General features: G+C 44.2%; 1 protein-coding gene across 3 annotated transcripts in view; it reads right to left on the reverse strand.

The window, feature by feature from the left end:
- Window positions 1-26044, reverse strand: part of AXDND1 (axonemal dynein light chain domain containing 1) — a 199763-nt gene that overhangs the window by 59688 nt on the left and 114031 nt on the right. For all 3 annotated transcript variants that reach the window (XM_073593064.1, XM_073593063.1, XM_073593065.1), the window contains exon 20: window positions 25781-25885. In XM_073593064.1, the coding sequence (XP_073449165.1) occupies window positions 25781-25885 (105 nt within the window). The remainder of the gene's footprint in view (window positions 1-25780; window positions 25886-26044) is intronic.

Consider the following 26044-nt stretch of genomic DNA (forward strand, 5'->3'; position numbering starts at 1 on the left):
CAGGAAGCCGGTCTATTGGATCTATGGAGAATACGGAACCCTGTGGCGTTACAATTCTCATGCCACTCGGGTTCCTATTCTACACTTTCAAGAATAGATCTAGCATTGGGTAATGAACTAGGTTCCCAAATAATTAAAGATATAACTTACCAACCTAGGGGTATATCAGATCACTCGTTGTTGATGATTTCAATAAGTATAAAAAATAAGAAGGTTGATAGGTTATGGAAAATGAACCCAATATGGTTTGGAATAATAGAGGATCAGAACGGGATAACAACCAAGGTAAATGAGTTTATAGGGTTTAACACGGACACCACAACAAGAGGAATGATGTGGGATGCACTGAAGGCTTATTTGAGGGGTTTATTCATACAACAAGTTTCTAAAATTAAAAAATCTTCACGGGATTGGGAGGACAAGATCAGGAAAGAGAGAGTATGTCAAGGTCAGGAGGACAAGGTCAGAAAGAGAGTATGTGCAGGACCCAACCCCGGACAAACAAAATAAATGGGAAAATAAACAACAAATATATAAGGATGCAATGACTAGGAAGTCAGAACACAAAAGATTATTTCAAAATCAAATAGTATACGGGGAGGGGGAAAGGGTGGGGAAAATGTTGTCCCATTTGGTTAGATCTGGATCCTCGCCCTCCATGATACCCGCTATTAGGATGAAGACTGGTGAAATCTCGTCTCAGGTAGATGAGATTGTAGATACATTTAAAAATTATTATAAAGAATTGTATACATCCAGGGGGGCCGTGGAGGGAGAGGAGTTGGATAGATTTTTTGGGGACATTGAGATGCCCTCTCTTACAGAGTCTGATAGAGAGGCACTAGAAGCCCCGATAACTCTAGAGGAAATTAAATTAGCTGTAACAGAAATGAAAAATCAGAAATCCCCTGGCCCTGATGGTCTCCCTGTTGAAACTTATAAAAATTATGGGATGGTGTTACTCCCGGAGCTTCTTAAAGTGTTTGAGTGGGTAAAGAAGGAGGGGGAGCTGCCCATATCAATGACAGAAGCCACGATAATAGTGCTGCACAAAGAAGGGAAAGACCCTTTAGATCCTGGGTCCTACAGACCCATCTCCCTACTATGCTCAGATGTGAAAATCCTATCAAAGGTTTTGGCTACTAGATTAAAGAAAATAATTCATAATCTAGTCCATTCTGACCAGACAGGTTTTATATCCCAAAGATCAACCAGTAGGAACATTAGAAGGCTGTTTCTGAACCTGCAGATACCAACCGAAAATACTGGCTCAAGGGCTGTGTTGATGCTAGATGTGGTAAAAGCGTTTGACAGTCTTGAATGGGAGTATATATGGCGAGTAATGAAGGAGTTCGGATTCGGGCCTTCCTACATTAGCTGGGTTAAAATTCTCTATAACAATCCCAGAGCAAAGGTCAGAGTGAATAATATTCTTTCGGACGGATTTCGGCTTGAAAGGGGCTCTAGGCAGGGGTGTCCCCTGTCTCCTCTGATCTTTGCCCTGGCAATGGAACCAGTAGCCCTTGCAGTAAGACAGGACAGGATCATGGAAGGATTCAGGAGAAGGGACAGAGAAGAACGAATTGCTTTATATGCGGATGATGTCCTCATTTTTCTGGGAGATACAGAGAGATTGCTTAGACAGATGATGGACATCTTCTCGAGGTTTGGAAAACTTTCAGGTCTTACCATAAATTGGGGAAAATCGGCATTGTTACCGTTAGACCCCATTAGAAATAGTTCCTGTGTGGAAAGTATCCAAGTAACAATTGTAAAGAAAACAAAATACCTGGGTATATATATAACAAATGACCCAATTGATTACATAAATAACAATTTAGTCCCTCTACTATCCAAATTTAAGAATAAGAGTGATATATGGAAGGGACTTTCTTTATCAGTAGTAGGTAGATGCAATCTAATCAAAATGCTGTGGTTGCCCCAGTTATTATATCTGATGCATAATTCACCAATTTGGATACAAAGGAAATGGTTTAAAAAAATCGATACACTACTAAGAGCTCTTATATGGAAAGGGGGACAACCTAGAATAAGCCTTCAGACTCTACAACTGCCAACTCAGGAGGGGGGCCTGGCAGTACCGCATACGCGTAGCTATTTTTTAGCAGCCCAATTACAACACATGGTACCAGACACTGATCCCGAAGGGGATAAAAGTGGGGGACTGATGACTGTAGAAGCACCACATAAGACACTAGTGGAGGTCTTGGAGGCGAATTCTTTTGCCTTTAGACCCCCTACGGTAAAGCTAATAATTAGAACGTGGAAATCTATAAAGGATCTGAGGGGAATGGGGGGTATGGTTAAAGGTGCCCCGCTCTGGGATAACAAGAACTTACAAGAAGTAAGATCAATAGGGAAAATAAAGAAATGGGAAAGAAAGGGGATAGTCAGCCTGGATCAACTATACAACGGTAGTTCCCTAAAAACGTTTATAGAACTAAAAGAGGCTTTTGATATACCAGATAGCTCATACTATAGCTATTTGCAAATCAAACACGCTCTAAAAGCTCAGTTTGGGGAACAAGGCCCGGTGTGGAGTACCTCCCCCATATATGAAAGATTAAGTAGGACCGGAGGCCCTAAGGGATCCATAGTGGAATTCTACCCACAGATATGCAGAAATAGTATTATAAGTTCAGAAGACCTTAAGTGCAGAAGTAAGTGGGAAAAAGATTTGGGTAGAATTGCGGATGACCAATGGAAAAAGATATTGGAGGGGGGGAACCAAGTTTCAGTTTCGCCTGCCCAGAAGATGTCATACCTAATGCTTTTACATAGAACATACTATACACCTAAAAAACTGTTTGAATGGGGGCGGAGGGGGGATGCCAAATGCCCTAGGTGCCAAAATACTGGGGACTTGATCCACATGATCTGGAAATGTCCGAAACTTTATCGATATTGGACGGAAATATTAGATACCATAAATAAGACCTTCAAGTTATCATTAAAAATGGACCCAAAACTGTGTATCCTGGGAGTGGGGGAAAGGCTGGGGAACATTAAAAATAAAGTAGTACTAAGGTGCCTATTTCAGGCAAAGAAATTAATAGCACAGAGGTGGCAGGCAGAGAAACCCCCCTCCAAAAATGAATGGTTTAAAACGGTAACGGAAACATTATGGAAGGAAAAGGTAGTATATGCAAGGAGAGGAAATTTAAATGAATTTAAAAAAATTTGGATGCCTTGGTTAGAAGAAGTGGGTTATCCCATGTAAATTGTATGTAGGAAGAGCTAAGGTAAAGGTTGTATGATATTAAGTAAATAGGAAGGTGAGGTAGGAATAAGGAGGTGATAGGGGGGAGGGTAGGATGGGGTATAGAGGGGGGTGGGTGGGGGGGCAAAAAGGGGGAAATTGGAATGTAATGTTTTTTTTTTTCTTTATTTATTATATATATATAAAAGGTTTTGTATAAGGTGTATTTAATAACTGCTGTAAAAAGAAAACAAAACACATTTTGTATATTTTTGAAAATCGAATAAAGATTATTTAAAAAAAAAAAAAAAAAGAAACCAACTCACTGCCTCCCTCCATGTATCAGGCCCATGCAGACCTATTTCACTTTTAAACTATGACCTCAAAACTTTAGCTAATATTCTTGCCACCAGGCTGGTTGAGGTGCTGCCCTCCCTGGTCAATATAGACCAAACTGGCCTTTTGCCAGCGAAGTCCACAGATATAAACATTATAAGAGTGTTTACTTGCAACCAGGGGTGGATCCAGAGTCTAGTCTCGGGAGGAGCACTGCCAGAAAATATTTTTTTTTTGTGGGCAATTTATCGGGGAAATGGCTGGTGTTGGAGCTTCAATTATCACGGCACCATGGTTGTTATGGTGTCAGGATGATTGAAGCGCATTATTTCTATTATTACATTGTAATATAAAATGAAATGGTTCAACTCACCATAATGCAGAATCAGTGGGAGCCCTGAGTGTGTCACTTTCCACGTCACCTGCCACACGTTGCGGATTACACTTGCCACGTCACCTGCCACACGTTGCGGATTGTCCACTTGCCTCGTCACCTGCCACAAGCTGTGGATTTCCACTTGCCACGTCACCTGCCACATGTTTCGGATTGTCCACTTGCCACCTCACCTGCCACACGTTGCGGATTGTCCACTTGCCATGTCACCTGCCACACATTGCGGATTGTCCACTTGCCACACGTTGTGGATTGTGCACTTGCCAAGTCACCTGCCACACATTGCTGATTGTGCACTTGCCACGTCACCTGCCACAGGTTGCGGATTGTCACTTGCCACACATTGCAGATTGTCACTTGCCACGTCACCTGCTACACGCTGCGGATTGTCCACTTGCCATGTCACCTGCCACATGTTGCGGATTGTCACTTGCCACAAGTTGGGGGCGGAGAAGGAATAATGCTGGCGCTCTGCCACTGACAGTGGACGCTGGACATTTTAACTAGTCTATCTAAACTATATCTAACCCTATCCATCTGTCTAAACTCTAAACTGCAGCAACAACTGTTCCCCTATTTGAGGCTCCAGCTCCTGTCACGTCGGCTCTGAGACTCGAGTCCGACGTGACTCACTGACGTCACTTGTCTGCGACTCAAGTCCGACATGACTCTGAAGTCATTCGTTGCTAGATGCCAGGTGGCCCAGGCGCTAGCAACGAGAGCAGGGAAGAGACTCCACCCACCTCCTCCTGGTCAGTGCAGCCGCGGCGTAGCCGTAATAACACTAGACGAGTCTCTCTCTCTGTGCCGCTGATCGGCTGATGTGCGAGAGAGACTCGGGCAGAGCAAGTGCAAGAGTATTTTCGGGGGGGCAATTGCCCTGTGTGTTAGTTGGTTTAGAAGTAGAGAAGGTCTTTGATAAAGTGATTTGGGATTATATGCTGTTAGTTCTGCAATCCTTTGGCTTTGGTCTTATCTTCAGGAAATGGGTTTCCCTATTGTACAAAGCTCAGATGGCTCAAATCAAGCTTGGAGGTATGTGATCTGACTCTTTTCCAGTTCAACAGGGCACTAGACAGGCAGGGGCGTAACTAGAAATAGCAGGGCTCATAGCAAAATGTTGTATGGGGCCCCCCTGCAAACAGCCCCCCCCCCCCACAGCTGCCCTAGTGTCAATGCAGCGTGACCTGTGCCGCATATAGCGTGACCTGTGCACAATGCAGCGTGACCTATGCCCAATGCAGCGTGACCTATGCCCAATGCAGCGTGACCTATGCCCAATGCAGCATGACCTGTGCTCCATACAGCATGACCTGTGGCCAATGCAGCGTGACCTGTGCCCAATGCAGCGTGACCTGTGCCCAATGCAGCATGACCTGTGCCCGATACAGCGTGACCTGTGCCCGATACAGCGTGACCTGTGCCCCATACAGCGTGACCTGTGCCCCAAACAGAGTGACCTGTGCCCAATGCAGCGTGACCTGTGCCCAATGCAGCATGACCTGTGCCCCATACAGCGTGACCTGTGCCCCAAACAGCGTGACCTGTGCCCAATGCAGCGTGACCTGTGCCCAATGCAGCGTGACCTGTGCCCCATACAGCATGACCTGTGCCCAATGCAGTGTGACCTGTGCCCCATACAGCGTGACCTCTGCCCCATACAACGTGACCTGTGCCCAATGCAGCGTGACCTGTGCCCCATACAGCGTGACCTGTGCCCCATACAGCGTGACCTGTGCCCAATGCAGTGTGACCTGTGCCCAATACAGCGTTGCCTGTGCCCAATACAGCCTGGTCTGCCTGTGCCCCATACAGCCTCACCTGTGCAGAGGAAGAGGCAAGCCACCTGGATCAGCAGAGAGCGGGATTGCCCGCTGTAATAGCTTTCATTTGAATTTCCCGTCTTCCCGGGGCTCATCGTCACATAGCCCCACCTCTTGGCATGACGCCTTTGATGACGTCACACGTCCCGCATTGGATTGGCGTTCTGTCTATCAAAGGCGCCGGGCCAAGAGGTGGAGCTATGTGACGTGAGCCCCGGGAACACTGGCTATTACATCGGGCAATTCAGCTCTCTGCTGATCCGGGTGGCTTGCCTCTTCCTCTTCACAGGTGAGGCTGTATGGGGCACAGGCAGACCAGGCTGTATTGGGCACAGGCAATGCTGTATTGGGCACAGGTCACGCTGCATTGGGCACAGGTCACAGCTTGCCTCTTCCTCTCCTCTCTCTTCCCCTGGCTGGGAGACTGTGCCGGCGGTGCTCTCATCCTTACTGGGCCCCACTTAGCTGCGGGCCCCATAGCGCCCGCATGGGTCGCTATGGTGGTAGTTACGCCCCTGTAGACAGGGGTATCCGCTTTCCCCATTCCTATTTTCCTTGGTGATGGATCCCCTGGCTACTGCCCTCAGACAGTCGGTAGCTGTGAAGGGAATAAGAGTGGGTTCCATGATCGAAAAGCTGGACCCTCTCTCAGAAAGGCGCTCTCTATCTTTTCCTACTACTCAGTCCTATCCGGCCTGTAATGATCCAGTGTGATTATGCTCAAGTTGCGTATGCGTTTTCAGGAACACCGGTCAGTCCAGACTATTTTTAAGGGCATGGTAGCCAAATTTTATTTAAACGAAACAAACTTCACAGAAAATCTTCCCTTGCAGGGGGTTCCACCATCATTGTATAACAGAAACTTCAGCCTCCTGGCTCACTCACACTTACTCCAGTCAAACTTCCTCCTGGAGCTTACTTGCTCAGCTTTGTGCTGCTTGGTCGCGGGCCACATCTGCCTCCTGCAGACATACACTCTCAGACTGCCACCTACAGCCTTAGACTGCCACCTACAGCCTTAGACTCCTAGAGACCGCCTGTCTCTCTCGTGGAGCCGTCTCCACCTGAAAGCCCTCCCGACTTCTACACCAGGCCACCCGCCTGTAGGGTGGAGCTGTTTCCAAGTGCGAGCCCTGAGCTCTCTTCCTGAGGTGAATATAAACCCAGCCAACAGGTGTGCAATTATCATGCCTGTCTTTGCAAAAACCAGGCTGAAGGTGCTAATACACACAGGGAAATTGGGTCACCTCTCCACATACACACCCCCCCCCCCCCGTTTTGCACTGGAGGGAGAAATACAAAACCCTTCTTCCTAAAGGGACACTCCACCCCACGTCTTTTGTCCGGCTGTGCTTCCACATGCACTTCTCCCTAATCTTTGGGGTCCTCCGTTTTTTTTCCCCTCCCCCAGATATACTCTCCCAGGACTGTAGGGGGCCTACTTTTACACCCACTGTCAGGAACTGACTTCTCTGAGTACCTGGCTCAACTTCAATCACCACTATCTGTTTTCTAGGTTCACTCATACCTGTGTGGTTACCCTTGGCAACCAACTTCTCAAAATTACCCAATTCAAAATCACCAGGAACTCTAGTCCCATCACCTGCTAGGACAGTGTCTGGAGGGTCCCCACACAGGCCAGCAGTTACATCAGCGACTGTTCTTGCACAACACTTTTTTCCACACCAGTTTCTTTTACCATTTCTGTTATCACTGGTATTTCTGATACCTCTGCCTTGTCTAACAGGGCCCCAGAGTGCCTCTCATACACAACCTTTGTATGAAGCAATCCAACACACTGTAAGACAACTTTCCACATTAATACAAAACATTGCATTAAACTATTCCACCATTTGCAACTTCTACACAGTACAGCCCGCAATATCGAGCTCCAATCAGCTGTACCACGTGGTACAAGTTCTCCAAACACAGGAGAGGACTGAAGGACATACACTGGCTGTACACTCCATGATTTTAACATTTCCTTAAGCATGAATGTCACAAAATACAAATTTTTCCCTTTATGCATTGTGGACAAAACGTCTGCTCTGCATTTACACTCGCTTGGACCTTCAGTCATGAGAGGATTGGTCTCTGCAACAGCCTGTGCACCTTGGGCTATAGGTTGTTCTGCAGACACCTCTCCTGGCACAGGAGCCATAGCGTCCACTACACCTTTACTGATAGAAGCTTCTTCCAGCATTGCTCTTAGTCTTAGTCCTTCTGTATTTTTAAGGGCACGGCAGCCCGATTTTATTTAAAACGAAACAAACTTCACAGAAAATCTTCCACCATCATTGTATAACAGAAACTTCAGCCTCCTGGCTCACTCACTCTTACTTAGTCAAACTCCCTCCTGGAGCTTACTTGCTCAGCTTCGTGCTGCTTGGTCGTGAAAGCTTGGGACTATCTCCCTCTTTCTAACACTTTTTAAACAATTTAATGCCATTATCTCCCCTTTCCTGTGGAGATTCTTTCAATCCATCAGTCCATTTTGGTCTGGAGGGTTTATACTCTGCATGGCAGGAATATTGTCCAGAACTGGACACAGGGGACAGGGAGGATGTCTGGGAGTACCCCTTTTTACAATTAATTGCAGTTGAGAGTGTCTTATTCAGTATAAGTTGCTCCATTGCATCATTTATTTAACTCCCCTTAAATTGGGTAAAATCGAAAAGCAGACACAAGGAGGAGGGGCCTGATGCAGGACCCAGACAGACGCAGCTGCTGCTGATGACCCGGTGAAGCCCGCAAACTTTCCCCGACATGAGTGCATGAGGAAGGGATTCCCTCTCCGTCCCTGTCCCCCTAGTATCCTCCGCTGTTCCAGTGTGTGCATAGGGGAAAGAACACATGATTGTCTGGTAGAGCGGCAGGGAGAGTGCACAGCGGTCCCGGTGATACATATACTGAAAGGCTGCATTCCCAGGAGCTTACCTGATTCCTGAGTAGCAGAAGTAGCAGGAAGGAGAGCGGCCACCGTTAGGTCTTGGCTGGAAAGTGAGAGACGCGTTGCTGAGACAAGTCAGCCCTCCGGACTGAAAGACATAGGACGCTTGCTGGGGTCCTCCCTCGCCCTCAATTTTTTCCTGGATTTCCCAAGCTCAGGGGCTTGAATCACAGCAATAGAAGTTGCTTGAAAGCAGCCACTGAAAAGAAACTGCCTGGACTCTGGAGGAGCGGTACCAACATGGGGTGAGTGGCTCTGCTTTTCCTTTACATTACTGTTGGACTGATCAGATCACTGTGATACAGGGATATCCCTGCTGAATATTTTTGGCACACCTCTTAAAGCTGGAAGCAGAAAGTTGGTCTGACTATTAGCCAGACTGTATACTCAGGAGTGTTTTGTAGAACTATGTGCAACGAACACTGTTGTAATAAGGATGAACTAATGAGGAAGATGGATGAAATGTTCAAGCGATAGCTTAAACGGAGAGGTTGTGTGGTGAAAGAGAAGGGATGGTGAGACCCCCCCCCCCGCCACTAGGAAAGATCTGCAGAATATGACATCTTATAATTAAATGCAAGATTAACACACACAGCCCTGTAAAACAGGATATACCGAGAGTAGGAAAGGAGGGCAGATCTGTGGGTGTACTTTTATGGCATATCAGCGAGCCACTGAACTGAGATGGAGATAAATCTGGAATAACCAGACGGGGTACCCCAGATTGGGGACAAGGACACACACTGATCAAATTAGCCACTCACACCCGACGTCATCGGGCCTATTTTCACCTAGTAATACCGCTGGAAGAAGGGGAACAGCTGATACCGCTGAGAATAGCTGTGCCAGACCCGTATCTAATTGAAGAGAACAGGATGAGGGGGAAACCCGTAAGGGGGGCAAGTGCAAACCCCCCAAAGTGAGTGCGAGCCCAGGCTCTATAAAGAAGTACATGGCACAGGATGGCAGGATAGAGAGTCAGGGGAAACAGACAGGGGCCAAGAGTAAGCTTCCGGAGGGAACACAAAACAATGGTCAAAGAAAACAACCCAAGGACCTAGATAAAACAGACATTTCAACAAGCACAAGTACAGGGGGAAGATTTACAAGCGAAAATGGATAAAATATTTGGGCACCTGTTAGGCCTAACAGAGATAGAAAAAATAACGTTTGAAAGGGTCCACCGGGTAAGAAAGCCAGCTGCCAGAAATATCGAGAGACATAATAGCAAGATTTCATTATTTTCAAGATAAAGAGCAGATAAAAGTCTAAAAAATAAACAGCCGATAAAATATGAAGAGTCCACCCTGCAGATATTCCCAGACTTAGCAGCTGAGACCCTGGCCAGAAGAAGAACACTTAAACCCCTATTGGTGCATCTGAAGTTGAATAACATACAATATTCCTGGGGCTTCCCAGCCTGCCTAATCGGAAGAAAAGAAGGCCGGTCAGCAACTCTCAGGTATCCAGAAGACACGGCCATCTTTTGTAATAAAAACAAAATAAGTGTAGCGCTATGAAAAAAAAGTCCAATGTAAAAAACATTAACCCGGCAGTTCAAAATATAATTGCCAAAGAAGGGACATCCTTGGGAAAGAGATGAGGAATCTTCAGGAACTGAACACTTCATATATATAAACCATCTCGGCGTATGCCCCGTTGGGTCCACCGATTCTGGTAAGCCTCTTCACTTTTGGTGGTGTTGTGCATGTTTCTACTCCAGATGGTTTATATATTTGAAGTGTTCAGTTCCTGAAGATTCCTCATCTCTTTCCCAAGGATGTCCCTTCTTTGGCAATCATATTTTGAACTGCCGGTTTAATGTTTTTTACATTGGACTTTTTTTCATAGCGCTACACTTATTTTGTTTTTGTTACTGTTTACATCTTGTTGGTTGTGTTAGCTGCTTGTTTCTCCTCTGGCAGCGCAGAATTATTTTGTATATATCATCTTTTGTAATAGACTGGACAAATCACTAGTTGAAATCCCAGGCTGGTGGGAAGCACAAGACAATATCCTGCCCACGGAGGAACAGAGATGGCAGCCGATGACAAAAAAGAAACTCGCCGCAGCGAAGAAGAAAAATTGAGAAACAAAGAACTGGGGGGGTTGGGGACTGGACTGGTGGGGAGGGGAGGGGGGAGGTGGAGAGTACCAGAAAGAGATCGAGTAAAGCGATTGGGGGGGGCGGGTAAGGGTCACCCCTATTTAGGGGGGTAACAGGTCTGACAGGGGACCACTAGCAGAGCTCAACCTCTGGGGGAGAACCGAAGGGCCAGGAGGAGATCGAGGGCCTCGGATCCAATGGTCACGGGGAGGCCAATTATCCCCCAAACAGGGATGGGGAGGAGGGTAGAAGGGTGGTGGGAAAAGAGGAGAGGGGATTAAGGGGTACTGCTCTGGAGGGGATCAAGATAAGGAGAAGAGGAGTGGTGGTCTCTGCTCACGGTGCTCCTGGACATGGAATGGAGAGGGGCGATGGAGGGAGATGGGTAGAGAGGACCCGAAGCATGGTGCGCAGAGATGACTACCCTTAATTTTATGACATACAATGTACGCGGTTTAAACACTCCTATAATAGCTATAGGATAGGAATAGCTATAGGATTTACCAGAGGGGTAAGGTTCACCTTGGATGAGAGAATTACAGACCCAGAAGGGCGATATTTATTTTGAAGGGTAGAATAAACAAGGTGGAGTACTCCCTGGCAAATATCTATTGCCCAAATAAAAATCCGATAAAATATACAATAAAAGTTATAAAAAAAATGATGGACTTTAAGAGAGGACGTACTATCATGGGAGGAGATTTTAATTTTTGTATGATACCCGGGTTTGACAATACATCAAGTATACAGAGGACTGGGAACGTACAGAGGAAGGCTTTAAAAAAGATTTTGCAACAGATTTTTACTTGGTGGATCATAGACTGCTTGAGACAGTCATTAATACGAACATAAACATTTCTACATTTTCTGACCATGCCCCTGTAATGATGGGAATCAAGATTGAGGAGAATTTAAACAGACCACCTGCCTGGAGATTAAATGAAGAATTACTACGGGATAAAGAGACAGAAGAAAGGATAAGGCAGGAACTAGAGTGGTATTTTAAAATTAATGACACGGAAGAAATAACAGAAGCCACAATATGGGAAGCCCACAAGGCCTATGTCAGAGGTACAGTGGGGACGGAAAGTATTCAGACCCCCTTAAATTTTTCACTCTTTGTTATATTGCAGCCATTTGCTAAAATCATTTAAGTTCATTTTTTTCCTCATTAATGTACACACAGCACCCCATATTGACAGAAAAACACAGAATTGTTGACATTTTTGCAGATTTATTAAAAAAGAAAAACTGAAATATCACATGGTCCTAAGTATTCAGACCCTTTGCTGTGACACTCATATATTTAACTCAGGTGCTGTCCATTTCTTTTGATCATCCTTGAGATGGTTCTACACCTTCATTTGAGTGCAGCTGTGTTTGATTATACTGATTGGACTTGATTAGGAAAACCACACACCTGTCTATATAAGACCTTACAGCTCACAGTGCATGTCAGAGCAAATGAGAATCATGAAGTCAAAGGAACTGCCTGAAGAGCTCAGAGACAGAATTGTGGCAAGGCACAGATCTGGCCAAGGTTACAAAAAAAATTCTGCTGCACTTAAGGTTCCTAAGAGCACAGTGGCCTCCATAATCCTTAAATGAAGGACGTTTGGGATGACCAGAACTCTTCCTAGAGCTGGCGGTCTGGCCAAACAGAGCTATCGGGGGAGAAGAGCCTTGGTGAGAGAGGTAAAGAAGAACCCAAAGATCACTGTGGCTGAGCTCCAGAGATGCAGTCGGGAGATGGGAGAAAGTTGTAGAAAGTCAGCCATCACTGCAGCCCTCCACCAGTCAGGGCTTTATGGCAGAGTGGCCCGACAGAAGCCTCTCCTCAGTGCAAGACACATAAAAGCCCACATGGAGTTTGCTAAAAAACACCTGAAGGACTCCAAGATGGTGAGAAATAAGATTCTCTGGTCTGATGAGACCAAAATAGAACTTTTTGGCCTTAATTCTAAGCGGTATGTGTGGAGAAAACCAGGCACTGCTCATCACCTGTCCAATACAGTCCCAACAGTGAAGCATGGTGGTAGCAGCATCATGCTGTGGGGGTGTTTTTCAGCTGCAGGGACAGGACGACTGGTTGCAATCGAGGGAAAGATTCCAACAGATTACCTTCCAACAAGACAATAACCCTAAGCACACAGCTAAAATAACAAAAAAAGGCCTGAATAAAGAGAAGAAACGCTTTGATAAAAGACATCTCTGATTTAGAAATGCAACATAAAAAAACAGGAAATGTAGAAATAAGAACGACACTTATATACAAAAGGGAGGAACTGAAAGATATACTCGAGCAGGATACACGGTCGGCCTATAATAAAATTAAAAAGGAAAGGTATCTATGGGGAAATAAGATCTGGAAGTCTCTGGCCAGAATGTTAAAAATTAAATTAACTATAAGTTATATTAAAAAAATACAAAATAGTGCAGGAACAATGGTTTACAACACATCAGATATAGCTAGAACATTCCAGGAATACTATGCGGAATTATATGCTATTAATAAATCTGAAAAAAAAGGAAGGTTAACATGAGGGATTTTTTAGAGGATCTAGATTTAAATAAAATCTCAGAAGATCAAATGAGAGGGCTGGAAGAACCGGTAACAGAGGAAGAGGTTATGAAAATACTAAAACTTCCTTAGGTAAGAGCCCAGGCCCAGATGGTCTGAGGACGCTGTATTATAGAAACTTTAAGGATATTCTGGTTCCCAAGCTGTGCTCATATATAAATGGGATAGGAACGAAGTGGGCAATAATGAAGGAGGCATTGGAGGCAGCTATAACTATAATACCAAAAGAGGGAAAAGACACGTCACTCTGTTCTAGTTATAGGCCTATATCACTGTTGAATGTTGACATTAAGTTGTTTGCGAAGGTAATGGCAGGGAGGTTGAAACCGATAATGAACGAGTTAGTACATACTGACCAGGCAGGGTTTGTCCCCAGTAGTGAATGTCGGGATAACAGAATCAGAACACTTCTGGTGGTACACAAAATAAAAGAGTCTGGGACCCCCGGTCTGCTCCTGTGAATAGACGCTGAAAAAGCGTTTGACAGGGTAGACTGGGGGTTCATGCAAGATACCCTGGTGGAGATGGGACTGGGTACCAGATTCATGCAGTGGATCAAAGCGTTGTACAAGTACCCCACGGCAAGGGTGTAAGTAAATGGCTCTGTTTCAAGACCCTTTGAAATGTATAATGGTACTAGACAGGGTTGCCTTCTGTCCCCCCTATTGTTTGTGCTGTCACTTGAACCGCTGTTGGCAAAATATGTCAGGATGTAAACATTAGGGGGATTATGTCAGAAGAAGAGGAACATAAGTTGGCCGCATATGCCGATGATATTTTGTTCTTTGTAACCCTATCCAGAATAACTCTTCCTAATTTGATGAAAAGATTAAAACAATACGGAGAAATATCGAATTTCAAAATAAATCCGGTTAAATCAGAGATTTTAAATATCAATGTGCCATCACAGGAGGTATATCTCTACCAAGAGTAATTCCCATTTATCTGGAGAGAAAAAGAATTAAAATATTTAGGGGTTAAGATCACTACGTCCTTGGACACGCTCTGTCAATCAAACTTCCTGCCATTACTGAATGAAATCAAGGGCGATCTGGGTAAAATAGCATCAAGACATGTGTCATGGTTGGGGAGAATTAATATTTTTAAAATGAGCCTACTTTACCGAACATCATGTATAAATACCAGATGCTGCCGATCCCCCTTCCACAACAGGGCCGGACTGGCCTACTGGGATAGCGGGAAATATCCCGGTAGGCCGCCTGCTCTGGGGCTGCTGTCAGCTAGGAGCTCTGTAACTTTTTTTTTTTTTTTTTTTAAAAGAACAGCTAAGAGAGAAGCGGCAGCGGCTGTGCTGTGAACAGGAGGTGGGGCTGGCTGAGGAAATGTGTAGCAGCGAGGGCTGGAGGAGCAAGGAACCATCGTGCAGCAGGCAGTGTAACCCCCCCTCTCCAGCCCGCCACATTTAAATGTGCCCAGGTGCTGGATCGGGGATGAATGGGGCCGTCGGGAGGGAGATACACACAGTACCTGAAGCCGAGGAGATAGAGGAAGGTATGACCACAGCCAAACGAATCCTGCATACACAGAGCTCTGGCTGAATGGAAACAAGATCGTTGGGAGCAATGTCATATGTAATGCTGGCCGGCCGGTGTCATGCAGAAATTTATGCCTTCGGGCAGTGTGCAGGTTATGATCAGCCTCCCCTCCCTCCTGTCTGGCTCTGTACTCATTGTTTTTTTTTTAGCTTTCTGACCTGCACACTGATAAGATCTCTGGGAGACACTGCAGCCAGCCGCATTCTGTGTCCAGTGACAGGTCACACATGGTTAGCTGTTAACCATTTCAGCTCAGCTATTTAGCCAGAGCTCTGTGTGTTCTGCACAGTTTGATGTTTTTTGGATGATTTACTGCTGATTCAGGCTAGAAGCTTCACAGACTCATTAACTGTTTAAAGTTCTCCACTAATCCTGACCAGTTCACTGTAAGACAATTAGAATTTTGGAAATTGGATGTGTTGCTGTCTTCTGGAACTTAGTTGTTTTTAAAAGGAGGATTACTAACTTGATCTTGAAGAGCTGGTTTAAGTAGAGTGGCGCACCCCTACTGTATGCTTTTACACTGAATTCAGCCATACATGCATTCCCTGCCTCCTGTATCATGTCTGCAGTAAGGATGAGCTCTGGCGTGTTTGCACAGCCCATGTGCAGAGCCCGCCAGGAAGTCGGCGCTGCGCTAATCACAGTGCGCGGCTGCAGAGATCGGGAAATGTCTCACTGCCTGTGATTAGCACAGCACAGTGCCAACTTCCTGGCCGGCTCTGCCCGTGGGCTGTGCGAACACGCCGGAGCTCATCCTTAGTCTGCAGTCTCTGACCATCTCCTCTAATGTGTCTGCAATCTCAGACCATCTCCTGTATCATGTCTGCAGTCTCTGACCATCTCCTGTATCATGTCTGCAGTCTCTGACCATCTCCTGTATCATGTCTGCAGTCTCTGACCATCTCCTGTATCATGTCTGCAGTCTCTGACCATCTCCTGTATCATGTCTGCAGTCTCTGACCATCTCCTGTATCATGTCTGCAGTCTCTGACCATCTCCTGTACTATGTCTGCAGTCTCTGATCATCTCCTGTACTATGTCTGCAGTCTCTGACCATCTCCTGTATCATGTCTGCAGTCTCTAACCATCTCCTGTATCATGTCTGCAGTCTCTGACCATCTCCTGTATCATGTCTGCAGTCTCTGACCATCTCCTGTATCATGTCTGCAGTCTCTGATCATCTCCTGTATCATGTCTGCAGTCTCTGACCATCTCCTGTATCATGTCTGCAGTAAGGATGAGCTCCGGCGTGTTTGCACAGCCCATGTGCAGAGCCCGCCAGGAAGTCAGCGCTGCGCTAATCACAGTGCGCGGCTGCAGAGATCGGGAAATGTCTCACTGCCTGTGATTAGCACAGCACAGTGCCAACTTCCTGGCCGGCTCTGCCCGTGGGCTGTGCGAACACGCTGGAGCTCATCCTTAGTCTGCAGTCTCTGACCATCTCCTCTAATGTGTCTGCAATCTCAGACCATCTCCTGTATCATGTCTGCAGTCTCTGACCATCTCCTGTATCATGTCTACAGTCTCTGACCATCTCCTGTATCATGTCTACAGTCTCTGACCATCTCCTGTATCATGTCTGCAGTCTCAGACCATCTCCTGTATCATGTCTGCAGTCTCAGACCATCTCCTGTATCATGTCTGCAGTCTCTGACCATCTCCTGTATCATGTCTGCGGTCTCTGACCATCTCCTGTATCATGTCTGCGGTCTCTGACCATCTCCTGTATCATGTCTGCAGTCTCTGATCATCTCCTGTACTATGTCTGCAGTCTCTGATCATCTCCTGTACTATGTCTGCAGTCTCTGACCATCTCCTGTATCATGTCTGCAGTCTCTGACCATCTCCTGTACTATGTCTGCAGTCTCTGATCATCTCCTGTACTATGTCTGCAGTCTCTGATCATCTCCTGTACTATGTCTGCAGTCTCTGACCATCTCCTTTATCATGTCTGCAGTCTCTGACCATCTCCTGTATCATGTCTGCAGTCTCTGATCATCTCCTGTATCATGTCTGCAGTCTCTGACCATCTCCTGTATCATGTCTGCAGTCTCTGATCATCTCCTGTATCATGTCTGCAGTCTCTGACCATCTCCTGTATCATGTCCATAGTCTCTGACCATCTCCTCTAATGTGTCTGCAGTCTCTGACCATCTCCTGCATCGTGTCTGCAGTCTTTGACCATCTCTTGTATCATGTTCACAATCTCTGACCATCTATTGTAGTGTGTCTTACACACATACAAAAATGACATTTAAATCCTGCAAGGCTATTTAAAAACACCTGAACATATTCAAAAAATATGGGGATTTGGTCACACTATATGGCAGCCCACTTACTGTGTCAAAGTACCCCTTAATTAGTGGGTCCTACACTAGTAAAAGAATGAAAGGTTCTGCGTCTCAACCATGGGAGATACACTCCTCTTTTATGGGAGAACTGAAGGGACTCCTCCTATGAACTGGTGGACACTAATTTGAGGTAATGGGGGGGGGTGGAGTTCTCCCATAAAGAGGAGTGTATCTCCAATGGTTGAGACGCAGGATCTTTCATTCTTTTATTAGTGTAGGACCCACTAATTAAGGGGTACTTTGACGCAGTAAGTGGGCTGCCATATAATGTGACCAAATCCCCATATTTTTTGAATATGTTCAGGTGTTTTTAAATATCCTTGCAGGATTTAAATGTCATTTTTGTATGTGTACGCTGTAATATTTTGTACTGTTTGTTGGTCTTATCAGCACCATCTTGAATGTAAACGCATTTTTAGGGTGTGCCCCCAAGTATGATTTTGTTTTTTACACATACAGAACTCACATCGTGTGTGTGTGTGTGTGTGTGTATATATAGCATTTTATGCAATAAATGGGAATGTAGCCATTTACTTTCCGGAAAGAGGGAGAGGAAAGGGGGCAAGAAAGGAAATGAGAGAGGGAAAAAAGAGAGAATGCATGGAAAAGAGGGGGAGGAACAAAGAAAAGGGGAGAGACAATATAAGAGAGAGAACAAGAAAGATGGATAGAGAGAGACAGATGGGAGAAAAAAACAAGAAATTATGATACAGAGAAATAAAGGGGAAAGAAAGGAGAACAAAGAGGAGTGGTACATCCTAAAATGTACCATAAGGGGTTTAATACAGTATGAGTGGAAGAGACTCAGGGAGCGCTAAATGTCCGCCGGTTAGGGGTGCAATTTACTTGCCTTACCTTGGGTGCTGACAACCCACGCTACATCACTGGGGCTGGTATGAAATTATTTCCAGGGTTGGTTTTTATTCCCAGTCCGGCCCTGTTCCACAAGTATACTTTAAAACACTGAACACGATACTCCTCGGGTTCATCTGGAAAGGGAAAAAGCTGCAAATAAGCCCACAAGTATTAAGAGACAGAAGACAGGGGGGCCTTGGGGTACCAGATTTAAAGAACTATCATAAAGCAGTTCTCCTTTCACGGGTTATAGACTGGGCAAGAAAATAATGAAAATAAAAGGTGGGTGGAATTGGAAAATACAATAAGTAAGACAGCTTTGGGGAAAATAATTTGGGTTCTCGCACATCTAAGGAATATAGGGGAGAAATACACACAAGATGACATTGAAAGCATTAGAGATTTGGGATATGATACACAAAAAAGAAAAATGGAGATATAACTCCCCGTGTATTTCACTTAAAGACACTGATTATTTTCCACTGGGGAAAAGTAGTTTGTTTGGAAACTGGATTAAGAAGCAGAACGCACAATTAAAAGATGTAATGGTGAAGGGTAGGTTTTGCACATTTCAAGAGTTAAAACAAAAAAATGATTTGATGGTAATAGATGAATGGAGGTATTTCCATCTGTAACATTTCTTCGAATCCCTTCCCCAACCAGTGCGGTCAGCAGATAATTTGCTCCCGATGGAGAAACTCTGTATGGACACAGCAAAAAGGATGGGGATATCTATGATTTATAAAACCTTGATGGAAAGAGGCGGGATGGGGAAACCTCCATACATCTGTAAATGGGAAGAGGAATTGGGGACACAGGTGAAGGAGATGGAGATAAGGAAAATTTTGAATTTAGTATATGCAACGTCACAGGACAGTAATATGATAGAAATGAGTTTCAAAAGCTTAGCACGGTGGTACATAACCCCAGACAAGGCCCATATGTACCAAAGGAGGACCCCGCAGTGCTGCTGGAGGTGGTGCAGAGGACCTGGTGATGGTGGACCTGTCCAAAAATTAGATTAATACTGGAGAGATATAATACAGATAATAAAAGACATAACAAAAGTGGGGATCCAAGATGATCTGTGGGAGTGTTTATTCCATCTGACGAAAACTCAGGTCAACCAATATATGAGAACTTTGGTTCCCGCACTACTGAACGCAGCTAAAAGCCTAATTCCTAGGCACTGGCGGGATCCAGAGAGCCCTACATTGAGGAACTGATGTAACAGATTAGAGGATATTTTTAACATGGAGTATCTGAGATTTAGTGGGGAGGAGGGAATCGCAAGATTCGAGGAAAAATGGAAGGATTGGCTCAAATTTAAGCATACAAAAAAGTTTGCAGAAATAATTGGAGTTTGACCAGGGGAGAGGGAAAAGGGTAGGTATATAGTGGTTGATATTTATTTAGAATCTAGACCCAGAGCGGGTGGGGGAGGGTGGGATGAGAGGTAATTGGTAACAAAAAGTTTTAGATGAGAAGGAATTCTGTGAATAAATGTATGTTATTAATTTTGTATATTATATAATGAAAATTTAATAAAAATTAAAGTATAAAAAAAAAATGGGTAAAATCTATCCCGGGCCCCTGGCCAATGTTGGAAGTGTGGCAGCAATGATGCAGACTTCTGTCATATGCTATGGTCCTGCCCCAGTTTGCAATATTTCTGGGGTACAGTTATTTAGTTCATAACTTCTCTAACCACTATCACAATCCCCCAAACAGTCTCAGTCTTTTTACTGGGCTTGGTGGTTCCCTTGGTACACCGCAGGGCAACCGGAACCCTACTAGTGTTATTATTATTCTATGCTCGAAAAGTAATTATTTTAAAATGGAAACGACCGGTGGAACCCTCTTTAAATGTTTGTAAGTCTTTAGTTAATGCAGCTGTTCCTCTATACAAAGCAACTTACCTTTCCCGTGGATGCCCGAGTAAATTTTACTAAATTTGGAACATATGGCTAGAATCTCCAACCACAAATACTGAACAATGATGCGTGGTTGGGTGGGAGGTGACTTATATGCCTCTATAAATCAGACATTTAGATAATTATCTTTTATTAAAGTTCTGCCAGCCTAAGACTTTATGCATGTATTTCCAGTACACCTAATGCACCTTGTCCTTGTTATGGTAAAGATTCATTGCATTGCTATAACACAATATTTGTAAGAGTGAGCAGTAACGACTGGATGAACTCTTTTTTTACGCAGGTTTCAACCTGCAGGGTTAATTGTAGTAGCTGTGTTTTTTTCTTTTACTTTTTGATTGTTTTGTGCTGTTTGAGCTGGGGAATGCCCTGCCCAACGGCTCTGTATTGTACAACTTTTTCAGAAAACCAATAAAAAGTATTTAAAAAAAAAAAAAAAAGTAACACAGTGCCGTATCACAAAAAATGGCCTGGTCATGAAGGGGGTAAACCTTCCGGAGTTGAAGTGGTTAAAGGGAACGCTGCACTATACCCATTGGTTAATTGTATTATTTATGTGAAGTGATTGCACATATTGGTGTTTAGCAGCTCTTTTTTTTCAGATAAATCACCATTTTTTTTAGCTTATTTTATTTATTGCCATATATTGCTGTCATACATTCAGTATCTCACAAAGTACACCCCTCACATTTTTGTAAATATTTTATTATATCTTTTCATGTGACAACACTGTAGAAATTACACTTTGCTACAATGTAAAGTAGTTAACGTACAGCTTGTAGAACAGTCTTAATTTGCTGTCCCCTCAAAATAACTCAACACACAGCCATTAATGTCTAAACCACTGGCAACAGAAGTGAGTATACCTCTAAGTGAAAATGTCCAAATTGGGCCCAAAGTGTTAATATTTTTTGTGGCCACCATTATTTTCCAGCACTGCCTTAACCCTCTTGGGTGTGGAGTTCACCAGAGCTTCACAGGTTTCCACTGGAGTCCTCTTTCACTCCTCCATGACAACATCACAGAGCTGGTGGATGTTAGAGACCTTGTGCTCCTCCACCTTCCATTTGAGGATGCCCCACAGATGCTCAATAGGGTTTATGTCTGGAGACATGCTTGGCCAGTCCATCACCTTTATACTCAGCTTCTTTAGCAAGGTCGTCTTGGAGGTGTGTTTGGGGTCGTTATCATGTTGGAATACTGTCCTGCGGCCCAGTCTCTGAAGGGAGGGGGGTCATGCTCTGTTTTAGTATGTCACAGTACATGTTGGCATTCATGGTTCCCTCAATGAACTGTAGCTCCCCAGTTGTCGGCAACACTCATGCAGCCACAGACCATGACACTCGCACCACCATGCTTGACTGTAGGCAAGAAACACTTGTCTTTGTACGCTTCACCTGGTTGCCACCACACACATTTGACACCATCTGAACCAAATAAGTTTATCTTGGTCTCATCAGACCACAGGACATGGTTCCAGTAATCCATGTTCTTAGTCTGCTTGTCTTCAGCAAACTGTTTGCGGGCTTTCTTGTGCATCATCTTTAGAAGAGACTTCCTTCTGGGACGCCAGCCATGCAGACCAATTTGATGCAGTGTGCGGCGTATGGTCTGAGCACTGACAGGCTGACCCCCATCCACTCATACGTCTATTTCCCAAAGACAACCTCTGGATATGACGCTGAGCATGTGCACTTAACCTCTTTGGTCGACCATGGCGAGGATTGTTTTGAGTGGAACCTGTTCTGTTAAACCGCTGTATGGTCTTGGCCTCCGTGCTGCAGCTCAGTTTCAGGGTCTTGACAATCTTCTTATAGCCTAGGCCATCTTTATGTAGAGCAACAATTTTTTTTTTTAGCTCCTCAGAGAGTTCTTTGCCATGAGGTCCCATGTTGAACTTCCAGTGACCAGTAAGAGAGTGAGAGCGATAACACCAAATTTAGCACACTTGCTCCCCATTAACACCCAAGACCTTGTAACTAACAAGTCACATGACACTGGGGAGGGAAAATGGCTAATTGGGCCCAATTTGGACATTTTCACTTAGGGGTATAAAATATTTACAAAAATGTGAGGGGTGTACTCACTTTTGTGAAATACTGTATATTTAGTCCTATGGCTTGCATAGGCACAGTCCACTGTTATCGCCATCAGGAAAGCTGCCCTGAGAAATAATGTGTAGCCATCACAGGAAGTAGCCACAAAGAGCATGCCTGTGATCAACAGTGCTGATATGCAACAAAGGATGAAAAAAGGTAAATCTGTATTTTTTTTTAATGGCAGTGGTTTAAAATGCACAGTGCTTTAGCAAAATAAATGTCATGTAGTTTATATGTACTTTGTATATGGTATCGGGGTGACCATCATTAAACATTTTTGCAGAAGCTACCAGGTACTTAGAGAAAACAACATTGGCAAGCTCAGTCTTGGCAAACAAAAAACCTTCTCAGGCTCAAATACATGAAGAGGATTAACACATTTGTTATTAGGTACCACAGGTTAACCAGGAAGATGCAACAGCCTTTATCATATACAATAAGGTGAGTGAAGAATCCCATCACCTTTAATAATATCATCTAATACATTTCTCTTTGATAAAGTACCCTCCCAGGATCATTCCCTTGTGAAATTTTCTATTTTGTTCAAACACATTCATAGCAGTCACAGACACTGTGCCTGTGCTAAGAAAGCTATATTTCCAAGTGGTGCCCCTCAGTGGATCTCCATAATGGTCTGTCCACTGCCAGATTCAAAAGAAGTTTTATTGTGCCAATTGTAATACATCACAGGTTACATAAAAAAATATATATTTTTATATCAGTAGGTATGCGAAATACAAATAAAGGGAGCGAAACCATAGCACAACATGAAATTCAATTACATACCTTATAGAAAGGAAAAAATAAATGTTCCAGCATTAATGTCATATCGCTATAAACCTGTAATCTAAACCTTGGGTTTTGGGGTTTTTTGTTTTGTTTTTTTGTAGGATTATACTTTCGCAAAAGGCCTTGTATGGGAAGTATGTACTGATGTGCCCTTGTCTTGGCAGAGTAATGACATTTCAGCTTTCACCCCCTTAACCCTGAATGCCAGGGCTGTGAGAGAAAATATCTTGCAGTGTAGGTTCTGGCCCAGCCGAGTCTGGAATCATGGCAATATGCGGGGCTTGAACAATAGGGGTTGTACTCACAGTGTCCCATGGAAGTAATGGCGCCGTTGGATCCTCGATTGGCACTGTGTCGTCAGTGTCAGACTGAGAGCTGCTGTGGTTATCTAGCATGTCTCCAAGCAGCTCCGAGGAGTTCTGTGCACCTGTACATCTCCTTGGCAGAATTCTGTGCCGAGCCGCCATCTTGGGCCGCATGGTCCGGAGCAAGGTGAGTAGCAGAGAGCGCGTCTAGACATCTCGCCGGTGAGCAGGAGACACAGCAACCGGTAAAGTAGAGATGCAGCAATCACCGCAGGGCTAAATGTCTCAGAAACGGGTGATATTAGGCAGTTAGCAGGATAAAAGAGTGGAGATTCGGCGGAGCTAACAAATCGTGCGTCTGGCTACATGCGCTGCCAAGCTACTCCCAAGTTGGTCAAGATTTTGAAATAAATAATGACCTGAGGTCTTCTGACTGATGGTCTTATTTTTTTTCTTAACTCAATGTGTAAGTCTGACTAATGAGATCATGAATATTAATAGTCTTCGTGTTTCACCATCTCTGAACTCTTCAGTCAATATGCTAAAGGAAGACAGTGGATAGCTAAAGTCTGAATGATCACCATGACCAATAATAGCAGTTTTTCTATTTTTTAAATCAGACATGGGGTCCTGTCCTTTTGTATGGACTTCAGATAATAATTTGCTGCATGGCATTTGATTCTCCTTGATATTTTTTGGTAAATGTACTTGATCAATCACACTGATACAGAAAGGTACTATATACATACAGTGGCATGATTTCAACTATAACTGGAGCTAAGCGGGCATCTTTGTGAACCTGGAATGACCTAAATAATATCCAAGCTATCAGTAGAGCACAGAAATAGATTTACAGACAAAGAAGTACCTTTGGTACTTTTTCCGCCATGCTAGGTTGACTTGAAATTGCAGAAGTACATGTTTAGTGCTTAAAGTGATTGTAAAACCTCACCTTGTAAAACAACCCATTCAGTTTTAAAATAGCAATGAAAAGCAAAACGAAAAGCAAAACATTTGTGTATACATATAAAAAAAAAAAAAAAAAAAAAAAGCATCATAAATACCTATTTTCCCCCCTTTTTTTTTATAAGTGATCTTATTGGTCGAATCAGATGGTCTTGTGTCTTTTTTCATCCAGACTAACTATGTCTAACTATTTCCTCTGTTCTCAGCTGCATAAGAGCTGAGGGAGGAGAAGCAGCAGCACACTGAACTTGCCAGTAAAAGGCTGTGCAGGAGGGGGTGTGCCAGGACAAGTCTGATCATTGGAGGAAAGCACACTGAGTTCCCAGCATAGCTAGAGAACTGCCAGGCTATGTTCTCATGCCTGTGTGGTCAGTTTTTAATAGGAAAGCAGAGGGACTGGCAGGACTACCAGTGATTTCACACAAAGGAAGCAATACAAAGAGAACATGATACTTTTTTCATACAAGTACATGGTACAGCATACATATATCAGGAATATGACATGTTGGGTTTATAAATTCTTTAACCCCTTGCCGACCAGCGCATGACGATATACGTCAGCACAATGGCACGGCTGGGCAAATGGGCGTACAGGTACGTCCCCTTTAAATCGCGGCACTGTGGGCGCGTGCGCACGCCCACCATGTACTCTGTGACCGTGCCCGTGGCTCCCGTGGATTTGATGTCCGCCGGGGGCCCGCGATCATGTCACGGAGCAGCAAACAAGGCATTTCCCTGTTCTGCCTAGCAACATGACAGAGATCTACTGCTCCCTGTCATCGGGAGCAGTTATCTCTGTCATGTTCTATTGAGACAATCCCCCCACAGTTAGAATCACTCCCTAGGACACACCTAACCCCTTGATCGCCCCCTACTGTTTAACTCCTTCCCTGCCAGTGTCATTTACACAGTAATCAGTGCATTTTTATAGCACTGATCGCTGTATAAATGACAATGGTCCCAAAATAGTGTGAAAAGTGTCCGATGTGTCCGCCAAAATGTTGCAGTCACGATAAAAATCGCAGATCGCCGCCATTACTAATAAAAAAAAAATGAATAATAAAAATGCCATAAATCTATCCCCCTATTTTGTAGACGCTATAACTTTTGCACAAACCAATCAACATATGCTTATTGCGATTTATTTTAACAAAAATATGTAGAAGAATACATATCGTCCTAAACTGAGAAAGAAATGTGTTTTTTTATATGTTTTTTGGGGGATATTTATTATAGCAAAAAGTAAAAAATATTGCTTTTTTTTTCAAAATGTCACTCTTTTTTTGTTTATTGCGCAAAAAATAAAAACCACAGAGGTGATCTAATACCACTAAAAGAAAGCTCTACTTGTGGGAATCAAAGCACGTCGATTTTGTTTGGATGCAACGTCGCATGACCGCGCAATTGTCAGTTAAAGCGACGCAGTGCCGTATCGCAAAAAATGCTCTGGTCAGGAAGGGGGTAAATCCTTCCGGGGCTGAAGTGGTTAAGTAGAATATCAGATATTTTACCTTGTTTTCACTGGTGTGTGAATGTTGTGCTGTCTCAGAAGGGGCTTTATCTGTGACTTTTGAAAGAAGCAGTTGGCAAGTTTCTATCCACTCATCACATGAACCCTGGGGAAGTAAAGAGCAAGATGATGAAGACAAAGAAGAACAATATATCAGAACATTACAATGAAAAGGGAACATGAAAAAAATGCACCCTAAAGCCTGGTACACACTAATGGCGCGTACACACGAGCGGAATATCCATCAGAAAAAGTCCGATGGGAG

Source organism: Aquarana catesbeiana, linkage group LG07 (assembly GCF_042186555.1).
Source record: "Aquarana catesbeiana isolate 2022-GZ linkage group LG07, ASM4218655v1, whole genome shotgun sequence".
Taxonomy (NCBI): domain Eukaryota; kingdom Metazoa; phylum Chordata; class Amphibia; order Anura; family Ranidae; genus Aquarana; species Aquarana catesbeiana.